The following is a 25,132-nucleotide window of genomic DNA, read 5'->3' as shown; positions in this document are numbered from 1 at the left end:
ACTCGTTTTTCTTTGTAATTCGGTTTAATCATGTTAAGCAGAATTGACAATGTCACGACGGTAAATAAGTTTTATTCACTGGCGTATGCCACAGAGGGCATTTGGTCTAGTGGTATGATTCTCGCTTTGGGTGCGAGAGGTCCCGAGTTCGATTCTCGGAATGCCCCTCTGAACGACTTCCACCTTTTGCTTTTTTGTCTTGTGACCTGAAGAGAGGTCCATAAGATAAAACCAACATTAATATTAGAAATTTGCAGGCAAGCAGTCATCAATTCTTCTTCATTATAATTAGTTAATTTGGTCATGCTAGGGAGACCAATTTGGGATACCAACTCTCTAATAGAGGTGGAGCCCACCAATGCAATGGGTCCCACGCTCTATTAGAGAGTTGGTATCCCAAGTTGGTCTCCCTAGCATTTTCCTTAGTTAATTACATCACATTCACATATGTCTCTGCCTACATCAAATTCAGACCCATACATAATGCATTAATATAATAATGAATTTGACAGAGACCAGACCACGTATATTAACAATGCATTAATATAATAATGAATTTGACATGACCAGACCACCTATATTATCGTTTAACCTACACATAACTTTTAGCAGCATAGCATTTATTAAACACATGGCGGCATGGCAGTGGGATATGTTGGAGCAAAATTTACTGTATAAGCAATAACCCACTATCATGCATCTTAAACTTAGAAATGAGAGAAAATCAAGTAACATGACATTCATTATTCTGAATAATGGAAAATAATGAAGAATGTTGGATTTGGAGCCCAAGACTCGAGTGTCTATAAAAGGCTAATTAACCCAACAGTACTAGAAATGAAAAAAAAATAGAAAATCATGTACGACACTATTCTAAACTCTAATACGATTATACTCTTACTTACTTGAGCATCCGGAGTGTTTTCTTGCAAGTACCCCCTCCTCTCTCACTTGTTGTAATCGAAATGGTGTCCGTATTTTTAGGTTTCTAATAAAGAACAAAAGGAAAAAGTACCAAAGGGAATGTATAATTCCTCACGGCTCTAGAATTTTACAAGACAATTTCTTCTAAAACTTCTTCCCTATAATCAAGTTTCCCAAAGATTGGTATCAATTTCAATTTATTTATTTTATTGATTTATTGGTAGACATGCAATCATTTGGTGCTAGAGAAACTTAACATTGAGTAATCTTTTTTTTTTTGGGCTAACAACCAATTGAATGGGGGCACTGGCTAAGTCCCGCATAAAAAAGGATTTGAACCCTAATCTTGCTTTTCTAATTGGCTTGTAATCTATTTCTTGTCTTTCAGCTTTCTAATTCTCTTTTACTGTCAATCTTGTTTGACTACATAGATGTTAATGATTCTAAGACTTCTAGTAGAATATGGAACACATACTGATTTGCCTTAGATTTTAAATCAAAGATTTAACTTTCTTTAATTCTCTCTTATTGTTAAGGCTGCAAGTTTCTGAGGGTGCTGGCTGTAAATATTGTGTGCGTCCCTGGAATTTTGGTTGAATTAGTTTCTAATAGATACAATAAGCAGAAAAGGCATAAGAAAACAGGTTCCTATAGATGCAAAGGCTAGAAAGGAAGGAAAATCATTTCAACCCTGAATTATTGAACGAAGCAGCCACCCCTATAACCGACGCTAGCCACTCTCTCAACTTCTCTCAAAGTAAGATAAGAAATCATCAAAACCCATCCACTTTGACTTTCACATAATACTAAAGGGTCAACTGTTGATTTACACCCTAAACTTGTATTTAACTTTCGATTTATCCCATATCCTTTTTATTTTATAGAAACTTAAGGAACTCAATTATTAGTTTTAGCCAATTTCCCCATGATGTTAGTTTGCCTCGCATTCCACCCAATTTACCGTTAAAAAAATCATGTGCCAAGCATGTGATGCTATTTAAGGGCAATTTGGTCATTTTTGTACCTTAACAATAATTAAAATTTTGAGAAATAAATTAAAGCCAAAAACACAAAATTATAATAATTAAAAACCATTCAACCACCTCTTTTCACTTTCCCTACTACTGTTACCCCCATCCCTCAGCCATCTCCATCCCTTTGCCCTTGCCCTTGCCCTTACCTCCCTTCTCCTGCACCCACCACCCCCGTTGCTCCCTCCTTCCCAGAACTTCTCAACACCTGAGACCACCCACCCAGCCACCTGAACTTCTCAACACCCTAAACTGAGACCACCCTCCCAGCCAGCTCTTCCTCATTGTTACCCCCACCACCAAAATCAAACCCCCAACTTGTAATTAAACTCAATACAAAACATACCCAACCATAAATCACAACAAAGATTCAGAAAAATACAAGCATTCCATAACCCACAAGCACAACATCTCTATTTCTCTCTCTCTCTCTCTCTCTCTCTCTCTCTCTCTCTCATGGGCATATCGGGTGGGGGTTGCTAGTTGAGCAGCATGACGCACATATTACACGGCTTGGGTGTTCGGTGGACTAAGGAATTCAAAGGGTTAAGGTGGTTTTTTGGACGAAGAGGGGTGCTGGAGTTGGGAGACTATGGTGGGGTGGCTAGGGGATGATGGTGGGAGCAAGATGGGGCTGGGAAATGTTTTTGTTTTGTTTTCTTTCTCTTTATTGTTTTATAACATTATTTTATAATTATTTAAGTGTCACATGCCATTCTTAACAATAATTGGATGAAATGTGAGTGAATCTATAGAGAGGAAACTGACTAAAACAAATAATTGATGTCCTTAATTTTCAAGGGGCAAATCAATAGTTAGCCCTAATACTAAATTACGAACAATTTTACATATTTCTAATGGTCATTATCAGCCATGCCATATTAATTTACTTAATTATGTGCATATCAATTAGATGCCTATGTCAACTGCAGTTTAACAATTTTGAAATATTGCTACAGTAAGGAAAAAAAAACAATTTTTACATGATGCCTAGTGCAAGTATAACTTGGCTGGTCAATATGCTTTACTCTAATTGCCTTTCTTTTTAAATGATTTCTATATGATTTTAGCTATGTAAACAACTCTGTCAACTATTTGCCAATGCAATGGGTTACTCTCTCCGCTACACATATTATTGCTTAAGTCTATCATAGAAGTTACGTCCTAATAATTCTCAGTTATCTTTTCTGCTTTAAAGTTGGGGTTGGGGAAATAATAGTTATGATATTAGAAATTTAGCATTTGACTTAAATAATTTTTAAATTAAAAAAAAAAAAAAATAGTCAGTCCAGTCCGGTGTAGTACAGTTTTGTAAAGTGTGAAACGGCACTGAAACTGATTTGAATTGATAATTCGGTTCGATGCCGGTTTATTGAATTTTTGGTCAACACGATTTTTTTTGGGTTTTTTCCATCCGATGTGACTTGGTGTTCCGATTTTCCAATCTCGACGCCCATGAGCCTCAACTCAATAAAAAGACAATTGGATAATAAAAACTACTCCTCCACGTTATTATTATTATATCTTGGTTTTTTTGTGAAGACAAAGGTTTGCAAAGTCTCCATCGAGATTTGAGGGGTTGTGAGTCACTTTCAATTCAAGGAGAAAACGATGGCTTGCCTTATCTGTTTCATGTCATTATAAAATTTCAATGTAAACAAATAATCCATGCTAACCTAATCATATCAGTTTACAACCCTTATTAGGGATTTTTTTTCCTTAAATCTTATTGTAAGAGTTAATGTAATTTTAGGTAACACGCATAATATTTGAATATTGATGCATGGAAGCAGCGTTTCATGTAAATAGACGGTCCATTTGTGTATAAGGTAAATAGTTTTGATTCCTCTTGTATTATCAGCAGCAGCTGCTGTAACATTATGGGCGTACCAATTTTTGGTCAGGAACAGATATGGCATGGCATGTCACAGTCCCGACCACACAATTCCTTCCTCCTTAGATGAAGATGAAGATGAAGATGAAGATGCTGCTGCTTGGTTATCATTCAAATATCATCAATTCAATCCAATCCAATCCATACACGGAGAGGCAGGCCAGGCCAGGCCAGGCCAGGCAAACTTGGCAAAGTGCAGGGTCTTCGTGATATGGCTAGCTAGCAGTGCACCGAGTTAGATTTTGCAGTGATTCATCAGACTCGGTTCATTCATCCATCCATTTGGAAGATTCTTCAGAATATACCCCTCATCAACACAATCCAATCTATCACGCTCTTTAATGTGGGCCCTACCGCTGGGGCCCATACCCTATCCGGGACAGCGGTCGCCCCACTATATAGACAAAGAGAAGGTCCACATTCACTCGACCCTCCCTGCACTTCAAAAGCACTGCATCATCTGATTTTTTGTGTCTTTTTTTTCCCTCTAAAAACTCAAAAGCGCAAAACAAGACCACCACACAACACCACCCACCGCTTTCCGTTTTAAGAATACTCTGCTTCATTTCAGCAAAGATGAATATTTCTCCTCCTCCTTCTACTGCTACACCTAGACTGTCTCTAACAGATCAGCAACATCTCATAGATAAACTTGAAGTTTTTAAGATTCAAGGTCGAGACAAACATGGTCAAAAGGTTCTCCGCATCGTCGGAAGGTTTTTTCCAGGTAATTATATTTAATTACTCGATTAAAATTGTAAGTGTTACTAATTTGTTGGTTAATTTCGGGGTAATTTGGTTATGTTCTAAAATGTTCAGCTCGAAGCGTGAGCAACGAGGCTGTGAACAACTACTTGGAGGAGAAAATATTCCCAAATTTAGGGGAAAGTCCCTTCTCAGTGGTGTATTTGCACACTGATGTGAATCGCAGCGGTAACTTCCCTGGAATTTCGACCCTACGATCAATCTACGACGCTATTCCGATCACCCTCAAGGACCGTCTCCAAGCTGTTTACTTTGTCCACCCGGGTTTGCAGGCCAGACTCTTCCTCGCCACCTGTGGTCGTCTCCTCTTCAAGTCAGGGTAATAAAATCATTTCGATGTTTTTTGTTTTAGCATTTTCCATACAAACAGCCCATGAAAGGAACGTTGACCGAAGTTAAAAACCAGGGGCTAACGTAACGTAACGGTGATTGTGATTTTTGGAACAGGTTGTACAAGAAGCTAAAGTATGTGAAGAGGCTGGAATTTTTGTGGGACCAGGTGCGGAGGAATGAGGTGGAGATCCCGGAGTTTGTGTACGATCACGATGAGGAGCTGGAGTACCGTCCGATGATGGACTATGGGTTAGAGAGTGACCATCCGAGGGTCTACGTTGCACCTTGTACATCTTCTACGTCCATGATGGACTCTCCTTTTGTGTCCATGTACTCCATGCGTTGTATCGCATAAGCACTTATTTGAGATGGTTCATCACACAAGAAAACAAACTCTTTTAGTTTGGTTTTCCTTTTGTTGAGAAGGTTAATTTCAAATTGTACAAAGACTAGTTAGTTAGTTAGTCCCCTGATTAGCTGCCTAGATTTGCTCTTCAACTCAACCCACGAATCCACGATGGACCATACATAATCAGAGTCTTGTTGCGGGAACAAATATTTTATTTCTAGTGCAATAAGTTACACAATCGGACCAGTCACTCTACTCATAAAAGAATGACTAACTAGATAGAGACAATCACTTCCTCCACAGAAACAGAATGAATTTATTGCTTACTTACATTACATGCATCAACAACATATAGTACATACACATATATAATAACACAAACCATTGATTAACATTACCATACCAGAATCATTGAATTGAAGCTCCTGCTTTGCTTCATTTAATTTGCTGTTGCTGCCTTGCATCAGCATGGATTAGGAATAACCCAAAGCGGTAGAGAGCCGGGAGGCCAATGCACCTCATAATTCGAATTCCTGGGATAAGGGGGCAATTCTTGAATTGTTCCATCCCATATTCTGAAAATCCCCGAATCGTATCCCCCAAGTCCGCTCTCATAGTTGGATTCCGAGTAATCGTCTGTGAAATAAATGCAATTTCCCACACTTCCCGGAAAATCAGACGCCGACAATGAAAACGAAGAGTTTTCTCCGATAAACACCATCCTCTCGCCCAAGTTCTCAACCTTCTCCCACCTCGCCCCTACCCAATTCATCCTGAAAACGTCAAATCCCGTCGTTCTGTAATTCACATTTGTATTATCCCACCGTTCAATCTCCAAATACCGACTGACCAGCAGCAGATCGGCCCCCGAATTCACCAAATATCGCATATCGGCGGCATCTTCTAGCCTCGGCGTTGGGATAATCGCAACCCTAGGGGCTGACGGACCCTCAACGTCACACACCGCGACCACACCCTTACTGTCGACGGCGTAAAACAACCCGTTCACGGATATGACGTCCTCGGAAAAAGATCGGGCGCCGTCGATGAAAGTCCAAGACTGGTCTCCGTCTCTGCAATACGCCAAGTCACCGGTTTGACTGAGAATCGCTAGGGCAGTAAAACCGCTAGCTTCCAGAGGACTCGAAGAGAGGACGACCTTTTTCAGAAATGAATCGCGCATTTGGGCCAAGCTGCGCGTGTAGACATCTCCAGACGAGGATCGGAGCGCGTACTCACGGCCGACTTCGGAATAGTCAAAGCGAACAACGTTGGGGAAGGCGGAGAGTGGAGGGAGGTGGCGCTTGGCACGTGTGAGAGGGTTAACGAGAAGGACGGTGGGGGTTTCGTGGAGGATGACGAGCCAGCCGTGGGAGGAGCCGCAACGGCGCTTGCGATGAGAAGCTTCTGGAAGGTGGAGGAAGTGGACTCTGCTGTTGGAGAGGTTGAAGAAGGCGCGGTGTGTTTGGTTGGGCTGGGATTGGGGGAGCATCAGCCAGGGGAGCTGAGGAGGGAGGTGCTGCGGAGTTTTGGGGACATAGGCTAGCCAACTGTGGCACACCACTCGGAATCGGAGGTAGTCCGCGTAAATTGTGAGCTTTTTCGCGATTGATTCTACCAGTTCTGGTGGGAGTTGGGTCCAATCTACCCCCATTTTCGCGGGTCGACTCCAACCCCGCCCCCAAAAAGTTGAGGGTTTGGATGGAAGCCTTTCCTTTCAACTTTACCAATTGTGTTGTCACTTTATTTATTTCTAACTACCTAAAAATAATTTTTCATAACCCTGAAAGTTGACCATTGGGAAAGTCGCTGCTAGGACCATTGGGCCTCATAATTTTGGGCCAGTTATGCACTGCTAATCCATCAGCTATGTAAATTAGGGTGGATATTTAAGGATTAAATTGAGAAATATGTGCTAAAATTCATGGAAGCAAAGCTCCTTCACTTCACTTGTCCCTCAATGCAAAGATTGATTGAACTGATTAGGACAGGATTCAAGGAGTAAAATCCTTCTGTAATCATAAAAGTTTGTCTTCAAAGAAAAAATTACGCAGCAGCAGCAGCAACTAACGTAATTATAAAATTCTTCATACCATGTAAGTCGCATTGTCAACAGACAGTTACAAGCATCAACTCATACGATGAATGAAACTGGACTACAACTTTTTTCCCTGAACAACATAAGACCGTATAATCAGTTGCTGAAGAAAGAACAAGGCATACATAGAAGATTGATTTGATTGTCTGTGAAACAACTTACCCAGCGACATTCCCCACATCAACACTTTCTCCATTGCTGGTGTTTCCATTGCTGTCAGCAGCAGCAGCAGCAGCGCATAAATCGGGGTAATTACGGTGGTTGAGAGAGTGCAACCAGAGACCCACGACACCTTCTTTTAGCTCCGTGGATGCAATATGAGGGTATATATGCTTCATCTTGAAATCTTCTGCCTCTTGTTCATAGTCTTTCATTGACAGCTCTTCATGACTGTCTCCCCATTTCTGGTTATATGAAGCAAAGAAGCACTCGTCCAAGTACAAACCAACCTCAGGTGCCGTAGGCACATTGATGTTAACATCCCTGAATTTTGCATAAAACTCGGTTAAAATTACATTGCATATTCTCTCAAATCTCAAACAAAAATCACATAGAAACAATACAATAATAATAAAAATAACAATGACCATCCAACCACTTACTTTTGCAAAGCTATTTCTAACAATGACTCCGGAGCACAGTTCCTGAAGATTGCCACGGCAAGCCCAATCATCTTCCTAATTTGATGAAGCATGAAGCTCTGCCCTACAACTTCACACTTAACAAAGTCCAAACCCCCAACTGTAACTGCGGTGTTTGCATTGAACGAAATGATGTATCGCTGAGCAGCGGGGTCTGCAGCTTTAGTTCTGGTGGTGAAGTTGTGGAAGTTATGAGTCCCCTCATAACAATTCAAGATTCTGTTGAACCTATCCTTCTCCTTCTCACCATAACAAAACTCACTTCCACTTTCCTTCTCTGGCTTTTCTTCTCCATTAGCGTTCTCTTCACCAACACTAACTTTTGTTGTATCATTCAGTGGCTCCGAATTCAAATCAGTTTCCTCGGAATTCTCAACCTCAACTCCAGAAACCACATTGTTATTACTACTAGTGCTAATTTCATTTCTGGGTTCAGATTTGGAATCATCACCACCAGCATTGTCCGGAAAAACCTTAGTTTCTTCATTAAACTCAGAGTCAACCATAGACTCATTGGTGTTCGACGAAATGTCTAGCTCAAAACTCGTCCCTCTCAATTCATAATTGCGCTTACCCATCAAGCCCCCCACTTTACGCCCTCTCTCGGAGCACTCCAAGCACTTAACAAACTCCTTATCAGACCCAAGACTAGCCAAAACGCTCCCTCTATCGCGATGAGCACTGGGATCAAGAGCAAACACGGGAATGAGATACACATACCTTCTCCGATCACAGAACTTCTTGGCGTTAAACGACGCCGTCACGCGCTTGTAGCCGAAAATCCGAATCTGAGGGGAAAGGTTGGAATTGAGGCGGTCGACGAAGCCCGGTGGGTCGACATAGAAGCGGCCCGATACAACCTGACCGACGGCGCTTACGCCCTTATCGGTACGGGCGGAGCGGGCCCAATCATAGCGTTTAGGGTTGTTGCGGTCCTGCTCGGGAACCGCGTTGGAGAGGTAGAGGGCTTCTTCGAGGTCGCCCTCGATGGTTTTGGCGCCTGGATTCTTTTGCATGCCTTGGTATCCCACACCGCAATAAGCGAAGAAAATTGCAACCTTTCGACGCTTGTACCTTTGCTTTTTGGTGGTGTCTGTGGTGGTGGTTTCATCGTCATCGCTGGTGGTGGTGGTCGACATTTTGAGCTTCTTGAGGTTTGGTTCTTGTGGCGGCGGTGATCTAGTGGTTTTTGTATCTGGGTTCTCCATTTTTCAGTGATCTGAGTGGGGCTTGTAGATGTTGGTTGGGGACTCCATTGCACTTAAACAGGCTCTCTAGGCTATTGCAGATTTGCAGTTGGCTCTGTACCTTGATAAAACCCTAGAACGAGACCAGTTTTACTTCCTTTTTCATTTTTTTGAAGAGCTCAGATCCCCTGCTATATGCGTAACTGAGGCAGCGTGCTCCCTTGTTGTAGCTCGTTAAGAGCACTTCCACCGCTACAATTTGGCCCGGGCAGGAAGGGGCCCAAGCCCCATATCGCGCTTCAAGCGGGCTTCAGTAGCCTGAGCAGGAGGTGGGTCCCAGAAAACTGGTCAAGTCCAAAGGCAAAACGAGTCCAAGCTTGTGCCGAGGGGCAGTTAACGCCAGCCTGGCGTCAATGCCTGGGTTTTAAACAGTAAAAAAATTTAAAACTTCCGTGCGCTGATGTTAGCCCTGATTTCTACCAATGGCTTGTCTTGGGTTGTCCAATCGTTATTTGTCCTCCAATCCAACGGCTGCAATTTTTTTGTTAAAAAAATTGTAAAAAAATAAACCTATTTGCATAACACAAAATTATAAAGTTTTACAAAACAAACCTAATACAAATCAAGGGTTTTACAAATCAAGCCTAAAACAAACAAACAATTATTCAAGAGTTTTACAAAGTTCACAGAGAGAGAGAGAGAGAGAGAGAGAGAGAGAGAGAGAGAGAGAGAGAGAGAGAGAGAGAGAGAGAGAGAGAGAGAGAGAGAGAGAGAGAGAGAGAAGAAGATGAGATCGATCAATAGTGGAGGATTTGGGAATTATGGCTTCAAATCGATGATTGAGAAAGGAGAAGGGAAGAGAAGAATAGATAAAGGGAAAGAAAAGATGGAGGAAACAAAGCTCGAGTCAATTGGTCATGGGAGAGGAGGAACTGAAATTGGGATTTATTATGAGATTTTCTATTTAAACCCCGCACTTCTCTTTGTTCACCCAAATACTTAAATCATTAAGCTGTAAGTTTTATTATTGTGTAAAAAGACAAAAAATGTCATACAACTTAATACTTAACCTTAGTACATCTACACACACCCCACCACTCTTCATATTAAGTTTTAGAAAAATACAAACTCCTCTACATCATATTGCCATATTACTCTTCTCTTTTAAAGACGTAGAACATTGACGAGCCTACCTCTTTAAAATATGCGTGGCAGTTGATAGAAAGGCTTGTTAATTGTTTGGCTGTAATGATCTTATTCTCTTCCCTTTGTTGATTGCTTTTTTATTTTTATTTTTTTTCAGCTTATGGTGTATTTAAGGGTAGTTTGGGAAGATAGTGTGGTTTTCTTAGAAATTGTGAAATTTTAAATTAAAGGTTGGGGTGAACTTAAAACATAAGGTGAACTAAGAGAAGTGTGGGGTTTATATAGAAAATCTCTTTATTATTTACTTGGTACTGTTCAGTACGGTATGGCATCAAATGGGATCACAAATCTGGAATCGGTGTCGTGTCAAACAGTAACGGGATGACACGGTATCATCCCGTTTACACTTCAACACCAAATGAGATAGCACGAGATTGACACGGTTTGGCAAGGTTTCGGGATGATTTCAGTATTCCGGTTTTGATGCCCATTCCTAAGAATGGGTATATCATAATCATAAATATCTTTTTTTTCTTCTTCTTTATATATCAATATATTAGAAAGAAAGAAAAACAGAACATACTTTTTTCAAGTTGGAGGGAGGGTTATTATAACCGTCCAAACCTCCAACACATCATTTTCGGACCCGCGCAATTGCAAAACAGCACACGCATTTAGAGACACCGTTGAATATGAACATTCCCTCCCTCCATCTCTGCACCAATTGCCAACCCCAACGATTCAGATCCGATCCCCATTCACCAAGCACATTTCCTCTTCTCTTTTCTTCGATATTCGAAGTTCCTCGTGTCCTCTGGTTTCGCAATCGAATCGTTTTTCTTTCTTTATACCACAAATTCAAATTTCCCTGATCACCTTTTCTACTTATCGTTGAGCTGTTTGATTCTAATTCAGTGGTCTCCCTCGAATTTTCAACTTTTACTTTGTATATTTATGGGCCAAGGGGCTTAACCACAAACTCAGACCGCGATCGGAAAGCTCCGGTACGTCTCTATTTTCTCCCATGTCAAATTTTGCTGGCTTTTCGTTCCGTTCTGCGTTCTATTTTCAATGTCACCTAGATTGATTAAGGTCTGTATGAGTAGCTGATGTAACACTTTATATGAAACCATACCGTTTCTTTGGAGTTTTGAAATCTTTTTGAAAATTTTTATTTCCAAAACTGATGTATAGACAGGACAAATAGAATTTTCAAACTTAATTTAGATGTACGTATGCTTAATTAATAGGCAGGCATTCGTTCTGTATGACTTTGTTCCTGGAAATTATGAGGAGAAATTAAGGAATCATTTATGGAGCCCATTATCAGCAAGACTATAATTTTTATGTCCTGTTGCCAAGGTTTTGATGCACTCATGTTGCTCATCCATGTAGGACAAGTGTTGGTGCGTTATCTTCTGCAATCCTGTGACAAGTTGGGAAACTACATCAAATGAGTTACCGAGGCAATGTATGCATGTCTTCTCAAGCTCTCTCTCTCTTTCTCTCAGACACACACACTCATAAGATTGGGAGACTCGAACAGTTTGTTTCTTCATATTTGAAGATTTGAGCCCACTATGTTCTATATGAATTATGGTGGGCCAATTTTCATGTGGCGCCTTTCTTTTATTTAATCTCTCATTTTGTTGAAATGCAGGATTCAAATGAAAATAGTCAGCAGACTGATATTGGTATGCGTTTTCTTTCACCTGGTGATGCATTCCTTTAATTTTCTCTGACACATTAAGGCAGAACTTACCATGTCAATTGAATTTATAAATTTTGATTATGTACGTTAAGAATTAAACTGTACCTGTTGAGTAGGTATAGATAAGGCTCTATAGTTGTGTATCTTTTGTTCATATAACTTAGATACTTTCCTGACCTACAGAGTACATAATGATTTGAGGGTATATAGTTTTGTAAAAATTCGATGATAATCAAGACACATGCAATGGAAGCCATCTTGTTATTTATGTTAAAAAATTGAGATTCAATGTTCAGTTCATAAATAAGGGACTAGAGGTAATGGAATAAGGAGGCCTTATGATTCACATTTCCCAGTTACAATTGTACTGGCCGCAGAGTGAAACATAATTCAAGAATCAAGGGCTCTCTTCTATGACTGTTAACACTTGGTAGTTTGGTTCATGAAGGATATTTATATTTTCTTCCCTTTCATGACACTAAAAGTATTCTTTCGGATTCATATGCAGGTGCAGCACTACGCAATGGAAGAGAAATCCTTTTTCAGGTAAGTTTGATAGTTTCCATAATAATTAAGATATGTTCAACACCTCATTGTAACTTATTCAATTGTAAAGATGGTAGGATGGTTTATTTGCATAATGTTATCATAGATCTCAGCTTTGTCAAGCGTATGGTTTGACAGAACTATGTCTACAGGCCTTTAATTGGGAGTCTCATAAACATGATTGGTGGAGAAATTTAGAAAGGAAAGTTCCAGATATAGGAAGATCTGGTTTTACGTCAGCATGGTTGCCACCAGCAACCCATTCCTTCGCACCTGAAGGTTGGATGCAAAATTTGTTAGGCTGGTTTCTAATTCTTTCTGCATATAGAATATAGATGTCTGGATCACCATGTTCGTTGTCTTCTTCTCATGTTGTAGGTTACCTTCCGCAGAACCTTTATTCCCTCAATTCTAAGTATGGATCTGAGCACCTATTAAAAGGTTTACTTCAGAAAATGAAGCAACATAAAGTTAGACCAATGGCTGACATAGTCATCAATCATCGTGTTGGAACTACCCAAGGGCATGGTGGAACGTACAACCGCTATGATGGAATTTCATTGTCATGGGATGAACATGCTGTCACATCTTGTACCGGTGGATTGGTAATGAAATTAATCATGCCTTGAACAACTCTGGATGATCCAAGATGCAATCTCTAGTACTAACCTTATTGAATTTCTCTGTATTTTATATATCAGGGTAACCGAAGCACTGGGGACAATTTCCATGGAGTTCCAAATATTGATCACACCCAACTTTTTGTTCGAAAAGATATTACAGCATGGCTACAGTGGCTACGTAATAATGTTGGTTTTCAGGATTTTCGATTTGATTTTGCAAGGGGGTAAAAGTTATTCCAACTTGAAATTAAGTTTTGTTTTTAATTCAGGTTATTCACTGCTTACTCTTTTCCATGTCTTTTGGATTTATACATTTTTTACACTTTTTCTTTTTTCCTTGTTTTCTCAATGTTACAACAGTTATTCAGCAAAATATGTGAAAGAATACATTGAAGGAGCAAAACCAATTTTTTCTGTTGGGGAGTATTGGGATTCTTGCAACTACAATGGTCATGGCTTGGATTACAACCAAGGTATTGGATTATATGCTGTAAGAACTTAATACGTTTGCACTGCTTGCTTACTAATGTACAAAAGGTAGCTTAGCCCTGCTAATAGCATTCCTTTGGCTTGCTTTTCTCCCTGCAATTTGACTTGTATTGTAACTTAATGGGCATCATATGCTGTCTTAAATGGGTTCAGTGGTCAAATTTCTTTCTCCTTGAGGTTTAGCATTGAGCTTACTGTTTGATCTTTATTGTGATTGATATTGTTATGCAGATAGCCACAGACAGCGGATAATAAATTGGATTGATGGAGCAGGACAGCTATCTACTGCATTTGATTTCACAACCAAGGGAATTCTTCAGGTATCTTCCATTTGCAAACAGACTGAGATATCCAACGCCACCCCATCCCTTTATACACACATACCCAATCATTCTCTAGAGTGGGATATGAGTCGCAGCCAATGGTTTAGTGCTCAGTAATTTATACAAACGTTTCAGAAACATTACTGGTGACCTTTTCTTTTTATAGAAATAGCAATCTTCATCTTTGACCAAAAAAAAAAAAAAGCAATCCATCAATACCCGTTTCAAGTATGTTCAGTCTTCTATATCATAGCAGTGGTTACCTTTTTCTAAATTTTAATAACGTTCATGCACATCAAACATGTTATATTAGTTTGTTTTCTATAGTAAGGAAATCTCTCTTCTTCTTTTTTCTTATCTTGCCCCCCCTTTCGCAGTTTGGTGTTTGAAAATTTATACATGCATTCTATGTAGGAAGCTGTTAAGGGACAATTGTGGCGCCTACGTGACCCCCAAGGGAAGCCACCAGGTGTAATTGGATGGTGGCCTTCAAGAGCTGTTACATTCCTAGATAACCATGATACAGGCTCAACACAGGTATGATATACTTCTCTGTTCTGCAGAAGTCAACTGAAATGTTTTCTCTGGAATTGCTGAAGTACATATCTGCCAAGGTAGAATTCAGCCTACAATCGTTTGGGCTGAACAAGTCAAGTTTGAGCTCAACTGTTTAAGCCTAACCGACACTGACCAATTATCCTACATAATATAACAACTACATTTTCTTTGCATACAAAGTGTATCACGTTTATGTTACTGGGTACCTATCTTTTCAGAAATTGAGCTTTTGGTCCCATAGTAAAAGTTAGAAATCCACTCACGTGATAATCATTTTGTCTCGCAGGCTCATTGGCCCTTCCCTTCAAATCATATTATGGAGGTATGAAAATTTGTTTATTAAGTTGAAATGTTTTGCATTTAGATGGGAAATCCATATCAGAAAGTGTTGTTAAGTGCATCTTTTCCGCAGGGTTATGCATATATACTCACGCACCCAGGAATACCGTCAGTTTTCTACGATCATTTCTATGATTGGGGTGACTCCATTCATGATCAGATTGTGAAACTGGTATGCAGTATAGATGTTTAGATGGTTCCTTTTTTGACTCGGCGTCTTTGAGCAAAAATTCCTCATGTGTTGGCATTTGAACTTGTGTGTAGATTGACATCAGGAAGCATCAAGACATTCATAGCCGGTCATCTATAAAGATCCTGGAGGCCCAGCCGAACCTCTACTCTGCTATAATAGGAGAGAGAGTGTGCATGAAAATTGGGGATAGTTCATGGTGCCCAACCGGTAGGGAGTGGACAATGGCAACCTGTGGCCACAGATATGCTATTTGGCACAAGTAAATTAGAGAGTTTCCATATATAGGCTATGGAATACAACTAAATAAGATTTCTGCCTGTGGGGATGCACTGGGGAGATAATTGGCGGTAATGCTCTCCATGGCTACTTTACTATATTTAGACGAATCGCACTTCCTGCAACTTTGCATATCGGGAATCTGTTTTTTTTCCTTCTTGCCTGGAAAATTAACTCACAAAATAGGTCAAATAACCCACGTCCTGACCCTCCACCACCCCATACATAAATAAATAAAATAAAGGGGGAGGAGAGGAGGTGCCATTTGGCTTGTTGGGCAGCTTTTGCCACTGGTAATCATTGTAGTAGCCTTTTAATGTCTGGAACCGATACTTGATTTTCTATCATTAGGCCATTGCTAGTGCCCTACAGCATTTGAACTTGTATTCTTCATTTTCGAGTGTCACTCATGTTGAGTGAAGTGATCCTTTATGCGAAGTCTGTGTCTGGATGAAAAAAAATCTATTGCTTTTTTCTGTCATAAGTTCATAAAGCTCGCCCCCACATCGCACTAGTACTGACTGAGTCCAATTGATTGGGCCTTAATCTCATTATTTCAAGGGAAGGGGTGTCCTTGATGATAATAGTAATACTTCAAGTTCCCTCGTAGGTTTTGGTTGCAACATTCTCCACTACCAACTGTAAATTTGTAAGCTTCTTCTATTCTATACTTGCGCATCAAACAACGCAAACAGTAGAAGAGTAGGAATATTGTAGAGATGGAGGAGGAGAAAGCTTGGGATGGTGAGGGGCCCCAAACCCAAAGAAAGAAACAGCAAGTTCATCTCACCAGTTGACTTGTATATCTGCCTTGTTACTTCTTGTTGGTAAAAGTCTGACTTTCTTAAAGATAACAAAAGGTGTTTCCAGGCGACTGTATCACCTCAAACAAATGACTGGCTCAACAGCACGAGCCACAAAAGCAATCATGGAATTCTAGTAAAAAGAAGATAAAGTTTTCCCTCAAAAGAGAATAAAAAATAAGAAGAGAATGTTTGGTCCCGTAGTAGAGTGAATTCTATGATGTCGGCCCATATGGACACAGATATAATACTATCATACAATTCTAGTCAAAAGGGCTACTATTGTAGCTCAAGCGTTTTAAAATAATTATCCTTTACACTCAGAGCTTTTGTGTTTGAATTTGCTCTCTCCAATATCATTTGCATTAAAAAAAAAATTATAATATACGGGAATATGTAACACGCCGTTACCACATGATGGTGGGAGGGAGAGATCTATATATATTAGGAAAAAAAATACTTGTATATCATGGGGATATCATTGTTGTGCTATTTTCAATCAATCACGTTCCATCACGTGAAATAAAAATTTCACATGATAAAAGATGATCGGATAAAATGTTATTCTCGTAACATGCAAGTTCTTCTCATATATTAAAGCCACGTAATACGCCCAAGGGCAAAAATACCAAATGCATATGTTATATATAAGAACCCCAAATTTTCTGAACTCAGGATTTTGGTGAACGGGCCCCAAGCCCTGGTTGGTACTACTAAGGGCACTTCCAACAACACGGGCTTGGGGGGGAGGGAGGGGGGCGCGGGGTTTGGACCAAAAAACAGTTTCCAACAACAAGGGCTGGCTAGGGCATCTGCTGGGGCCCACGAAACCAGGGCAACCCTCATGCAAGATGAGCCCGAGTTCAAGGCAGGGTTGCTGACATCAGCAACAAATTTTTTATAAAAAAAAATCTAAAAAAAATTTCAGATTTTTAAAAAAATAAATACTTAGTCATAGTTGTCACTTCCCACACCAAAATTCTATACAAATTTCTCTCCTCATATCTCATGTGAATAGTTATTGCCATGGCAATGAGTGGAAACACCACAACCTTTTGAAAGGGCAGCCACTATTTATGTGAATAGTAGCTGCTTTAGCCCCCCTTACCATAGCAAATGGCAGATTGCTGGAAGTGCTCTAATAATGGGTAGTACTTGTTTTTAATTGTAGGGTACATTTTTAAGTTTAAATTTTTAACAGAGATGATCCATCATCCATCCATCCATCCATAGATATAGTTGGAGAGAGGGAGAGAGAGGTTACAATCACATGGCAGTAAAGGTGGAAAGAGACAACCCAACATCACCATCATAAACATCGTCATAGCCCTCATCATTCTTATGTTGAAAACTCAAAACACAGAGATATCTCCACACCACATCTTCCCTAACCTACTAGTACTACAACTAAACAATAAGGCTCTCTCTTCCTTTCGTCCTTTTTTTTAATGGTTTTGGCTATCTCTTTTTTGGTCGAAAAGAAACTACAGCGGTGCTCTGCTCTGCTCTGCTCTCTCTCTCTGTCTCTCTCTCTCTTCCCCTCACGTGACAAGACAACTACAGTGGGCGTCTATTATTGATCATTGATAAAAACGAAAACCCCACCCGTAAAGTCTAATAAGAATGGGACAGTCCTTTTTTTCTCACAAAAAGGCAAAAATAAAAGAAAAGAAAAGAATGGGCAATCCTTTCCTTTTAGCATATATAAATAAAGTAGAAGATTCATATACCATATCCAACAATATTTAATAATAATAAAAAAAACTACGAAGCATTACAATTACATGAGGCGACGCTAACACAATTATATGTAAGAATAGAATAGAATAGAATAGAACCCCAATAGCTCACAATCATGAAAAAGGTTTGGATTCCATGCATCGAGCTCTGCAATCTTGTAGTAGGTCTCTTTTGGCCCTGCATGCCTGCCTCCTCCCTTACTTCCTTTTTAAACTCAACGACTAGTCAACCACATTTCAAATTCAAAGAAACAAGTGCTACGTACATCAATTTAATTCACCATTATTTGACATTTGCTAAATGATTCTTAGTTTACTGCCGCGGTAATTAATTACAAACACAATTATTAACATATTAGTACTTTTGTTACTTTATATTATCGGTTAAAGTTAGAAATATGTAACTAATTTTTAATTTAAATATTTATTAGAGAATCTCCTTACCATTAGACCTCTACGTCTACGTACTAATACATACTAGGATGCAAAATAGAAAAGATAATTTGTCCCCACCATCTCATTGCCACCATCCTAAATACGCTTTTTCAAAAAGGGAACAAAAGAAGAGAGTGAACAAGTATGAACATAAAAGTTGAAACTTAAGTTGCACAGAGTAGAGGGAACAAAGCGTATGAACTTTTTTAAAGGCTTGGATTCATTTAGGCATTAAACTAGTTACTAATTCGTTCCTTTATTTCTCACGTCCAAGTCCAACACCTGTAATTCACAGCCTAAGGCTAAGGTTGTTTGCGTGAAGCCATTATTATTCATCCTAGTCGTGTAACATTGTATACGTGCATGCTGTAATCTTGTATATAATCTTGTATATACGTCCATACTGCTGCGTATGGATATGTCATATACTTAAAGATACTGCTGCGCCTTTCAATTACCCTGTTCTTGGTCCAGCTTCTACCATAATTAAACCCAACCCTCAACCTTCAAATGTTATAGCTGCTGAGAATTAAGTCTGGATTGGAATGGACTGGACTGGACTATATATGTATACGTATAGCTACACACATATATAGCATTGGGGAAGGACTTTAATTTGCCACAACCAGACCAATTATAAGGCCATCTCCTTTAATTCATGCACCCTCTACTGGTTCTGGTTGGTAGTTGATCTACAATATTAATTAATATTCGTAACTCCAGTTTTAACTTCAATTCAGTTCAATTATTTCGGGTTTTAGATGTATTATTATTTATATTAGAATTATTTTCTGATTTGAATAATTAACTTCTTCTTCTTCTGTTATTATTATTATCTGTTCTGGTAATACTTTTTATGTTAACGACCCTTCAGTCTTCAAACGCACACACGGGGAGATTAGATAGAGAGGAGAGAAAGAGGGTGAAGGTGCATTGAAACCCTAGCGAGGTAGGTTTCACTAAATTAAAGCCGTTGGGAGGGGAAAATTAATGACAGATAGTTTAGTCTTCTCCAGATGATCCAATAAATTAATTTTTTTTAAAGACAGTGGCTGGCAATTTGGAAAATTGGTGGAAAACCAAGTTTTCTTTGTCCCAATGATTCAATCATGGCGATGTCTGACAGAAACTCAGCAAGACAACTGGTATGTTAGGCAGAGACTAATGGGACACAGACAGGTCAGATGGGAACAATGTCAATTTTCAGTCCATAAACATAAATTCTAATTTCTCCTCTGTGTAGTTCCTGTGAGTGAGCTTTTCAAACTGTGAAAAATTTATTGGGTATGGACCGTAAGGTTGGAGGGTAGATTCGAGTCAATAAATACAAGGGGTTGGGTTGGGTTGGATTCGTCTAATAAATCATAAATGCATGCGCGTTTCCTTTATTTTTATTTTTATTTACTCTATAAGAAAGGAAGGAAGCTTTCTGGAAGTTCGTTCTTATATATAAATAACATAAACATAAATATGGCTGGGAATTGAAGGAGATGATGGCCTGCCTGGCTGGGGAGAGGGTGAGAGGGGAGGGGAGTGATTCTGATGAGCATATGGGTTGTGGGAGTCATGAGTGCGACGTATCAATCCACAAAGAGGAGGATTTGTTGTCTGAAATCTCTCTCTCAGACTCGATACTATACATTTTATAAATAAAATAATTAAATGAAAGAGAGAAAAAAGAAGAAGAAAAAGAAAAGCACATGACATGCATGATGATGCATACACAAACGTTGCAGAATGGAAGTCATGGAAAGGGAAATTAAAGAAGCGGAGCAAGATAAATCAATAAAAAGTTTTCCGTGGTGTAATAATGGGAGAGGATTGACCTAAGTTTTACCTTTGTTTTAGTCTCTCCCTCGCACGCATTGTTTCTTAATTATAAAGAAATACTTTGCTTGCTTCAAACTTGTAATGTGTTATAGGCTTATAGCCTTATAGGTCAAAATCAATATTTTTGTAGAGGAACCAATTACCAAACCAACGGATATGGGGTACCTAGGATTCCACACTTAGTGCTTTAGTAGGGCCCTCGCTTCTCCTTTAAGCTTTAGTTCAACTCAATACTTAATTAGAGCTCAATTAGTCGTATATATTAATTAAACCAAAGGAAAATTATTATTATTTTTCAATTTTTTTCAAACAAGTAATAGTCTAAACTAGAGGAAAGAGGAATTTATCACACAAACACAACTATGATGCTGTGGAGACTCGAACCTAAAACCTCAAGTCTATAAGTCAATATTCTTTTTCGCTGAACTAAACTCTATTGACAAGAAAATTACTATTTTATAGAAGGATAAGAACTCATTATGTTTTTAGTCATGCTGAGTAGAAGACTCATGACGTCTTCCATGTATTTTTTTTCATGAGTTTTCATTTATATTGACCTAACCTAAAATATGACTTCACTTTATTTAAACTACCGTCAATATTTGCGTTTGATTTTATTGGCAACAACTTTAGGGTTTATTATAGCATCATTAATTCATTTAATGGGCAAATACGAAATAAAAATAATTTACGAAATTTAGTAAGCTCTCCACTCCTCTACTCTAGCTGGCCTGGTACTGGGATTTGAAGCTTTGCATCTCCGGTGGTGTATCCCCCTATCCCCCACCCCACCCACAAAATTTAACAGATCGATCTTATCCTTAAAGATAAACGTGCTAGCTGTTCGTTCATCTCATTGATTTTATTGCTTGCTGTTGTGTTGTTGCAGTGGATTTTCAATTTTTCATGATGTGATGAGTCTCATTGACATGAGGAGAGTACTTGGCTCGTAGCGGTGATAAATGCATAACTAGCTCTTCATAAATTTGGACACTCATCATAATCAACCGCTTCGTTCCTGCAATATATCTAAATTCAAACCTATGTGATATGTAATTATATGCCTTCAAATACCAAATATATATGTTTTTTTTTTTAAATTATTTTATTTTATCGATATGAAATTTGAATTTAACGCACTGCTCTAACCAATTAGTTTAACTTACGTATAATCTAAGCTTTAAATATCAAATATTTAAACGGTCCAGATAACCCCCGTCCCAATACTCATCTATCTGTCAAAAGTGTAACGGAAGATTTACCCACAGCACAAATTAAAAATACTTTGTTTCCTTGTTTTAACGTGAAACTGATTTTCCTTTTTGATGAAGGCGTTGGGCATCAGAAACGAGGGAGGGATGGGATGGGGGTGAAAAAGGGGATTTGGTGAGGAAGGAGTGAAGAGGTGGAGGGGGTTTCATCAGAAACGAGGGGGGAGATTGGGAAAAGGGAAGAATAACTATGATGATTCTTCCTTTGGTTGATCCTTCTAAAATATGCCCCCTGTAGCCTTCCTCTAGGAATGAACCATCCAATCTGATGATTTTTTTTCTCTCTGCTGTCTTTTCTTTTCCTTTCTCTCTCTCTCTCGACTGAAACCAAACCACTACCTTTCACTCTCAACTCAATTAATTACACCCACAACCCCCCATCTCATTTATTGCGAGTCGCTCGTCACGCTTAAATAGAACCCATCTGCCCTTTCAACCTAATCCTCCTCCTCCTCCTCCTCCTTCATAAGCCTGGTCCGTATATATGTATGTTATCACTGTCCATCTCTTTCCCCAGCTGAGCTCCAACATAAGGGAGGGAGAAGGGTCGTGAATAATGCAAACAACAGTGCACAGGCTTTGATGAGATCATGTGGGTTTAGCAAAGCGTTTCTTACAGAGTTTATTGGCATTCTGTCCACCTCCTCTCTTTGTTCACTCTGTGTGTATTAGAAGATAGTACGTGTGGAGGTGGGCATACTGCCAACTGAGCTCTGTTGGCTTCTCTTTGTAAAACCCTCGTGACTGACGATGATATCTCCCAGCGCTACATACACTTGCTGATTGTTAAAATCTTGGTAAGAATCATCTCTCTTTGTATTAGAAGATAGTACGTGTGGAGGTGGGCATACTGCCAACTGAGCTCTGTTGGCTTCTCTTTGTAAAACCCTCGTGACTGACGATGATATCTCCCAGCGCTACATACACTTGCTGATTGTTAAAATCTTGGTAAGAATCATCTCTCTTTTTTCCAGATCATGTGCACCGTCGGCAGTTTCTGGTACTACTCCTCGTCATATGCTTATCTAAGTGATTGATCGCCGTTAAAAGCTTTTCTGTTCTTTATGCTTCTTCTCTTTCCCTAAAAACATAACGAGAGATGATGACTTGTTTTGTGATTGTGCAGTGTTGTAATTAATTGTCTGTTAATAAGGAGGAGGATGAGCTTTCCTGAGCAACACAAAGCATCATTAATTATCTCCATCCGTAACTCTTTAAATTTCTTCTGTTTGATCATCTTCATCTAGACGAGATGGTTTTTAATTAATTAGTACTGCGACTGCTGATTATTGGGATGTAGGGGAGCCCTAGATTGGGTTTGTGATTTGCTTATAGATCCGTTCTTCCTAAATCCTTTATTTTTATTTTTGATGTAGTTAGGGTTGTTCTGATTTTATCATCTATAGCTTTTCATTGTTTCCTTTGAATATAATCAATCTTGGGTGCCCAAGTTCTAAGTCTTGTATCATAAAGATTGTGCACACAGGAAGAAGCTAGCAAAGAAGAGCTGCTCTAAACACATCATTTGATTTAAGGTGGGTCAAATACTCAAAAAGGGAATTAGAATGGTTAGACGCAGAGCTGACTAAAATGATGGCTAACTCCATCTCCATTTTCAAGTTTGAACATCCTTCTCTTCTCTTCTGCAACATTAATCTTATCCCTTGATTCTCTTCATTTGTTGTGTAAAAATGCTGATTATGAGAGTTAATCTTATCCATTACAGTGATCATGGCATGCATGCCGCCTCCTCCTCCACTCCACACCATTGTGTTTGTTTAATGTCAGTAATTTAAGTTTTAATTATGGTTTGGTGGGCCAAACGTCTTTTAATTATGCGATGAGAGGAGCAGGCCAGTCAGCCCTACCAGTGTCCTGTCCAGCATCACTTGAGAGAAGAGAAGGGATACGTTTCTTCTACGCTCTCTCCATTCTCCTCCTTGATCTTGTAGCCATTTACGTAGCCACGTAGGATTATGATCGAATGACTGACGACATTAATGCCAATAAATATATACAATATATGCACAAGCATTACCCACCCACACCCTTACCCTTATGTGGCGCGTAAAAGGACCACCTCTCTAATTAATTTTGATTGTTGAATTTACATTACAGGATGCAGAATTTCAAATGTCATTACGTATGTATGCACTTGAAGACTAGTGTTTTGCTTTTGTGAGGGACGGGCACTCTGAAAGTTAGCGCTTGGAGCGGGGTCGCTTTCCGCAGTGTGGTGGGGCGGTGACCACGATGCTTTGCTGGGTGGCAAGATCCCTCACTCAACTCATTCACAGGTTACACGACGACGGGATTCAATCAGTCAATATTCCTTGATTTTATTCAAAACGCTAATCTCTCTTATCTTTGACCTTTATATATATTCAACGCTAACATAATTGACGCTAGTACATGCACACGAATTATCATGTGAATTCAGTCAAAACTGGCAGAGATTGATGAAAGCACGTTTAATCCCTGCATATGTAATGTTCAAGGAAAGTATTCGAAGAAGAAAAACCCACGCTTAACAATAAAGGTTTTCTTTTTGGGGGGGCGGGGGGGGTGAATCAGTTAAGCATAAAAGTTTGAAAGGAGAAAACAAAATTTAAACTAATAAATGAAGTGTCCCCATGAATGAACCTGCATTCGCACGAGATCTAGACGTGATACTTTCCCACACATAACAAGGACGATCATTTGGTTTCGGGGCAATATCGTATAGAAGAGTACGGCATGCTATGATTTGCTATGCACTGCTCTATATGCTAGTGAGAGAAGGGATATAGCAGTTTGTCAAGGGTTCACTCACTAATCTCTCTTATAATGACCGATTTGTTGATCGTTATTTTTCAATTAATATTACTCAAGCAGCGACAGCTCATTCACTCCCTAATCTCTCTTATGATGATTATTTTGGAGTTCTAACTTCTCACAACAATTCCTCTCTTTTTCCGAATCGAATAACAATTCCTTCACTTAATATAAAAATTGTTTTGTACATTTAAAGTGGTAAGTTTAAATTCTATGACTTTGAGCTAAAATGTTATTAGACAATTAATGTACCATTTCCCCACTTTAAACTTCATTTTTTACTTGTTTTATTTTGTTTTTGACATGACCAAATCAAAATTGAATTTATGCACATAGGGTGGCACCACAATGGAAAAGTGGGCTAAATTCTCTCCCTCCCCGCCTTAAGTGCATCAGGCTTCAATTCATGTAAGACAATCTTGAGGCAACCTCATACAATACTCCCCCCCCCCCTCCTCCACATCCCTAACATATGACCAAAAAAATTGAAAAGAGCCCTAGTAATTTAAACTAATTCTTAATTTGTTGGCTTAATATCACAAAACGTCCCTAAGGTTTACGAAACTATCAAATTGTATCTGTTTTGTTATTTTGTGTCATTCGTGGTCCTCAAGATTAGTATGTGTGCTCACAAATGGTCTCTGCTGTCAGGATCCGTAAAAAACTCTGTTAGTTTGTTGACGTGGAATATATATATCACAAAACATCCCTCAGGTACACGCACCTATCACAAATGGTCCCTGCGAATTTTTTTTATTTTTTGATTTAAAATTTTGGTTTTCCTTTTTAAATTTTATGACTTAAATTTTTAAAA

The 25,132-nt window shown here is 39.1% G+C and overlaps 4 protein-coding genes, 1 long non-coding RNA gene and 1 other non-coding gene across 9 annotated transcripts; 4 read left to right on the top strand and 2 right to left on the bottom strand.

Annotated features, from left to right (window-relative positions):
- Positions 1 to 95: 95 nt before the first annotated feature.
- Positions 96 to 167, top strand: TRNAP-UGG (transfer RNA proline (anticodon UGG)). Its single transcript has one exon. It is a non-coding gene; the product is annotated as a tRNA-Pro (tRNA).
- Positions 168 to 4,265: 4,098 nt separating this feature from the next.
- Positions 4,266 to 6,969, top strand: LOC110746634 (uncharacterized). The gene is made up of 3 exons (XM_021946862.2): positions 4,266 to 4,576; positions 4,669 to 4,933; positions 5,062 to 6,969. The coding sequence occupies exons 1-3, from the start codon at positions 4,426 to 4,428 to the stop codon at positions 5,300 to 5,302; spliced, it is 657 nt and encodes a 218-aa protein (XP_021802554.1). The 5' UTR covers positions 4,266 to 4,425; the 3' UTR covers positions 5,303 to 6,969.
- On the bottom strand, positions 5,488 to 7,214 carry LOC110746633 (F-box protein SKIP23). Its single transcript, XM_021946861.2, has one exon. It carries the CDS (start codon positions 6,948 to 6,950, stop codon positions 5,760 to 5,762), a length of 1,191 nt encoding a protein of 396 aa, XP_021802553.1. The 5' UTR covers positions 6,951 to 7,214; the 3' UTR covers positions 5,488 to 5,759.
- A 149-nt stretch (positions 7,215 to 7,363) lies between these two features.
- Positions 7,364 to 9,853, bottom strand: LOC110746632 (uncharacterized). Its single transcript, XM_021946859.2, has 3 exons — positions 7,997 to 9,853; positions 7,557 to 7,877; positions 7,364 to 7,467 (listed from the first exon to the last, which is right to left on the bottom strand). Exons 1-3 carry the CDS (start codon positions 9,241 to 9,243, stop codon positions 7,431 to 7,433), a joined length of 1,605 nt encoding a protein of 534 aa, XP_021802551.2. The 5' UTR covers positions 9,244 to 9,853; the 3' UTR covers positions 7,364 to 7,430.
- A 1,146-nt stretch (positions 9,854 to 10,999) lies between these two features.
- AMY2 (alpha-amylase-like 2) lies at positions 11,000 to 15,919 on the top strand. 4 transcript variants are annotated; one of them, XM_088247170.1, is made up of 13 exons: positions 11,000 to 11,372; positions 11,764 to 11,839; positions 12,029 to 12,062; positions 12,594 to 12,625; positions 12,778 to 12,904; positions 13,004 to 13,230; positions 13,327 to 13,472; positions 13,609 to 13,721; positions 13,969 to 14,057; positions 14,475 to 14,597; positions 14,905 to 14,940; positions 15,031 to 15,129; positions 15,222 to 15,919. In XM_088247170.1, exons 2-13 carry the CDS (start codon positions 11,822 to 11,824, stop codon positions 15,411 to 15,413), a joined length of 1,236 nt encoding a protein of 411 aa, XP_088103296.1. In that variant the 5' UTR covers positions 11,000 to 11,372; positions 11,764 to 11,821; the 3' UTR covers positions 15,414 to 15,919. The 4 variants fall into 4 exon arrangements, with proteins under 4 accessions (XP_088103296.1, XP_088103297.1, XP_021802580.1 ...); XM_088247171.1 differs by having other exon boundaries at positions 11,000 to 11,460; XM_021946888.2 differs by having other exon boundaries at positions 11,002 to 11,372; positions 12,588 to 12,625.
- A 5,603-nt stretch (positions 15,920 to 21,522) lies between these two features.
- LOC110746641 (uncharacterized) lies at positions 21,523 to 23,233 on the top strand. The gene is made up of 2 exons (XR_015834400.1): positions 21,523 to 22,452; positions 22,631 to 23,233. It is a non-coding gene; the product is annotated as an uncharacterized LOC110746641 (long non-coding RNA).
- Positions 23,234 to 25,132: the final 1,899 nt, after the last annotated feature.

The sequence above is a fragment of the Prunus avium genome, chromosome 1, assembly GCF_965620075.1.
Source record: "Prunus avium chromosome 1, drPruAviu1.hap1.1, whole genome shotgun sequence".
Lineage (NCBI taxonomy): Eukaryota > Viridiplantae > Streptophyta > Magnoliopsida > Rosales > Rosaceae > Prunus > Prunus avium.
This window is presented reverse-complemented; position numbering and strand designations above follow the sequence as displayed.

Excerpts from the sequence above, each read along its gene's own strand:
- LOC110746634 (XM_021946862.2), top strand. The coding sequence starts at position 4,426 with ATGAATATTTCTCCTCCTCCTTCTACTGCTACACCTAGACTGTCTCTA. Across the intron at positions 4,577-4,668 it reads CGTCGGAAGGTTTTTTCCAG|CTCGAAGCGTGAGCAACGAG; the intron begins GTAATTATATTT and ends TAAAATGTTCAG. Across the intron at positions 4,934-5,061 it reads CGTCTCCTCTTCAAGTCAGG|GTTGTACAAGAAGCTAAAGT; the intron begins GTAATAAAATCA and ends TTTTTGGAACAG.
- LOC110746633 (XM_021946861.2), bottom strand. The coding sequence starts at position 6,950 with ATGGGGGTAGATTGGACCCAACTCCCACCAGAACTGGTAGAATCAATC.
- LOC110746632 (XM_021946859.2), bottom strand. The coding sequence starts at position 9,243 with ATGGAGAACCCAGATACAAAAACCACTAGATCACCGCCGCCACAAGAA. Across the intron at positions 7,878-7,996 it reads TTAGAAATAGCTTTGCAAAA|GGATGTTAACATCAATGTGC; the intron begins GTAAGTGGTTGG and ends TGCAAAATTCAG. Across the intron at positions 7,468-7,556 it reads GATGTGGGGAATGTCGCTGG|GGAAAAAAGTTGTAGTCCAG; the intron begins GTAAGTTGTTTC and ends TATGTTGTTCAG.
- AMY2 (XM_021946888.2), top strand. Across the intron at positions 12,905-13,003 it reads CCATTCCTTCGCACCTGAAG|GTTACCTTCCGCAGAACCTT; the intron begins GTTGGATGCAAA and ends CTCATGTTGTAG. Across the intron at positions 15,130-15,221 it reads ATGATCAGATTGTGAAACTG|ATTGACATCAGGAAGCATCA; the intron begins GTATGCAGTATA and ends ACTTGTGTGTAG.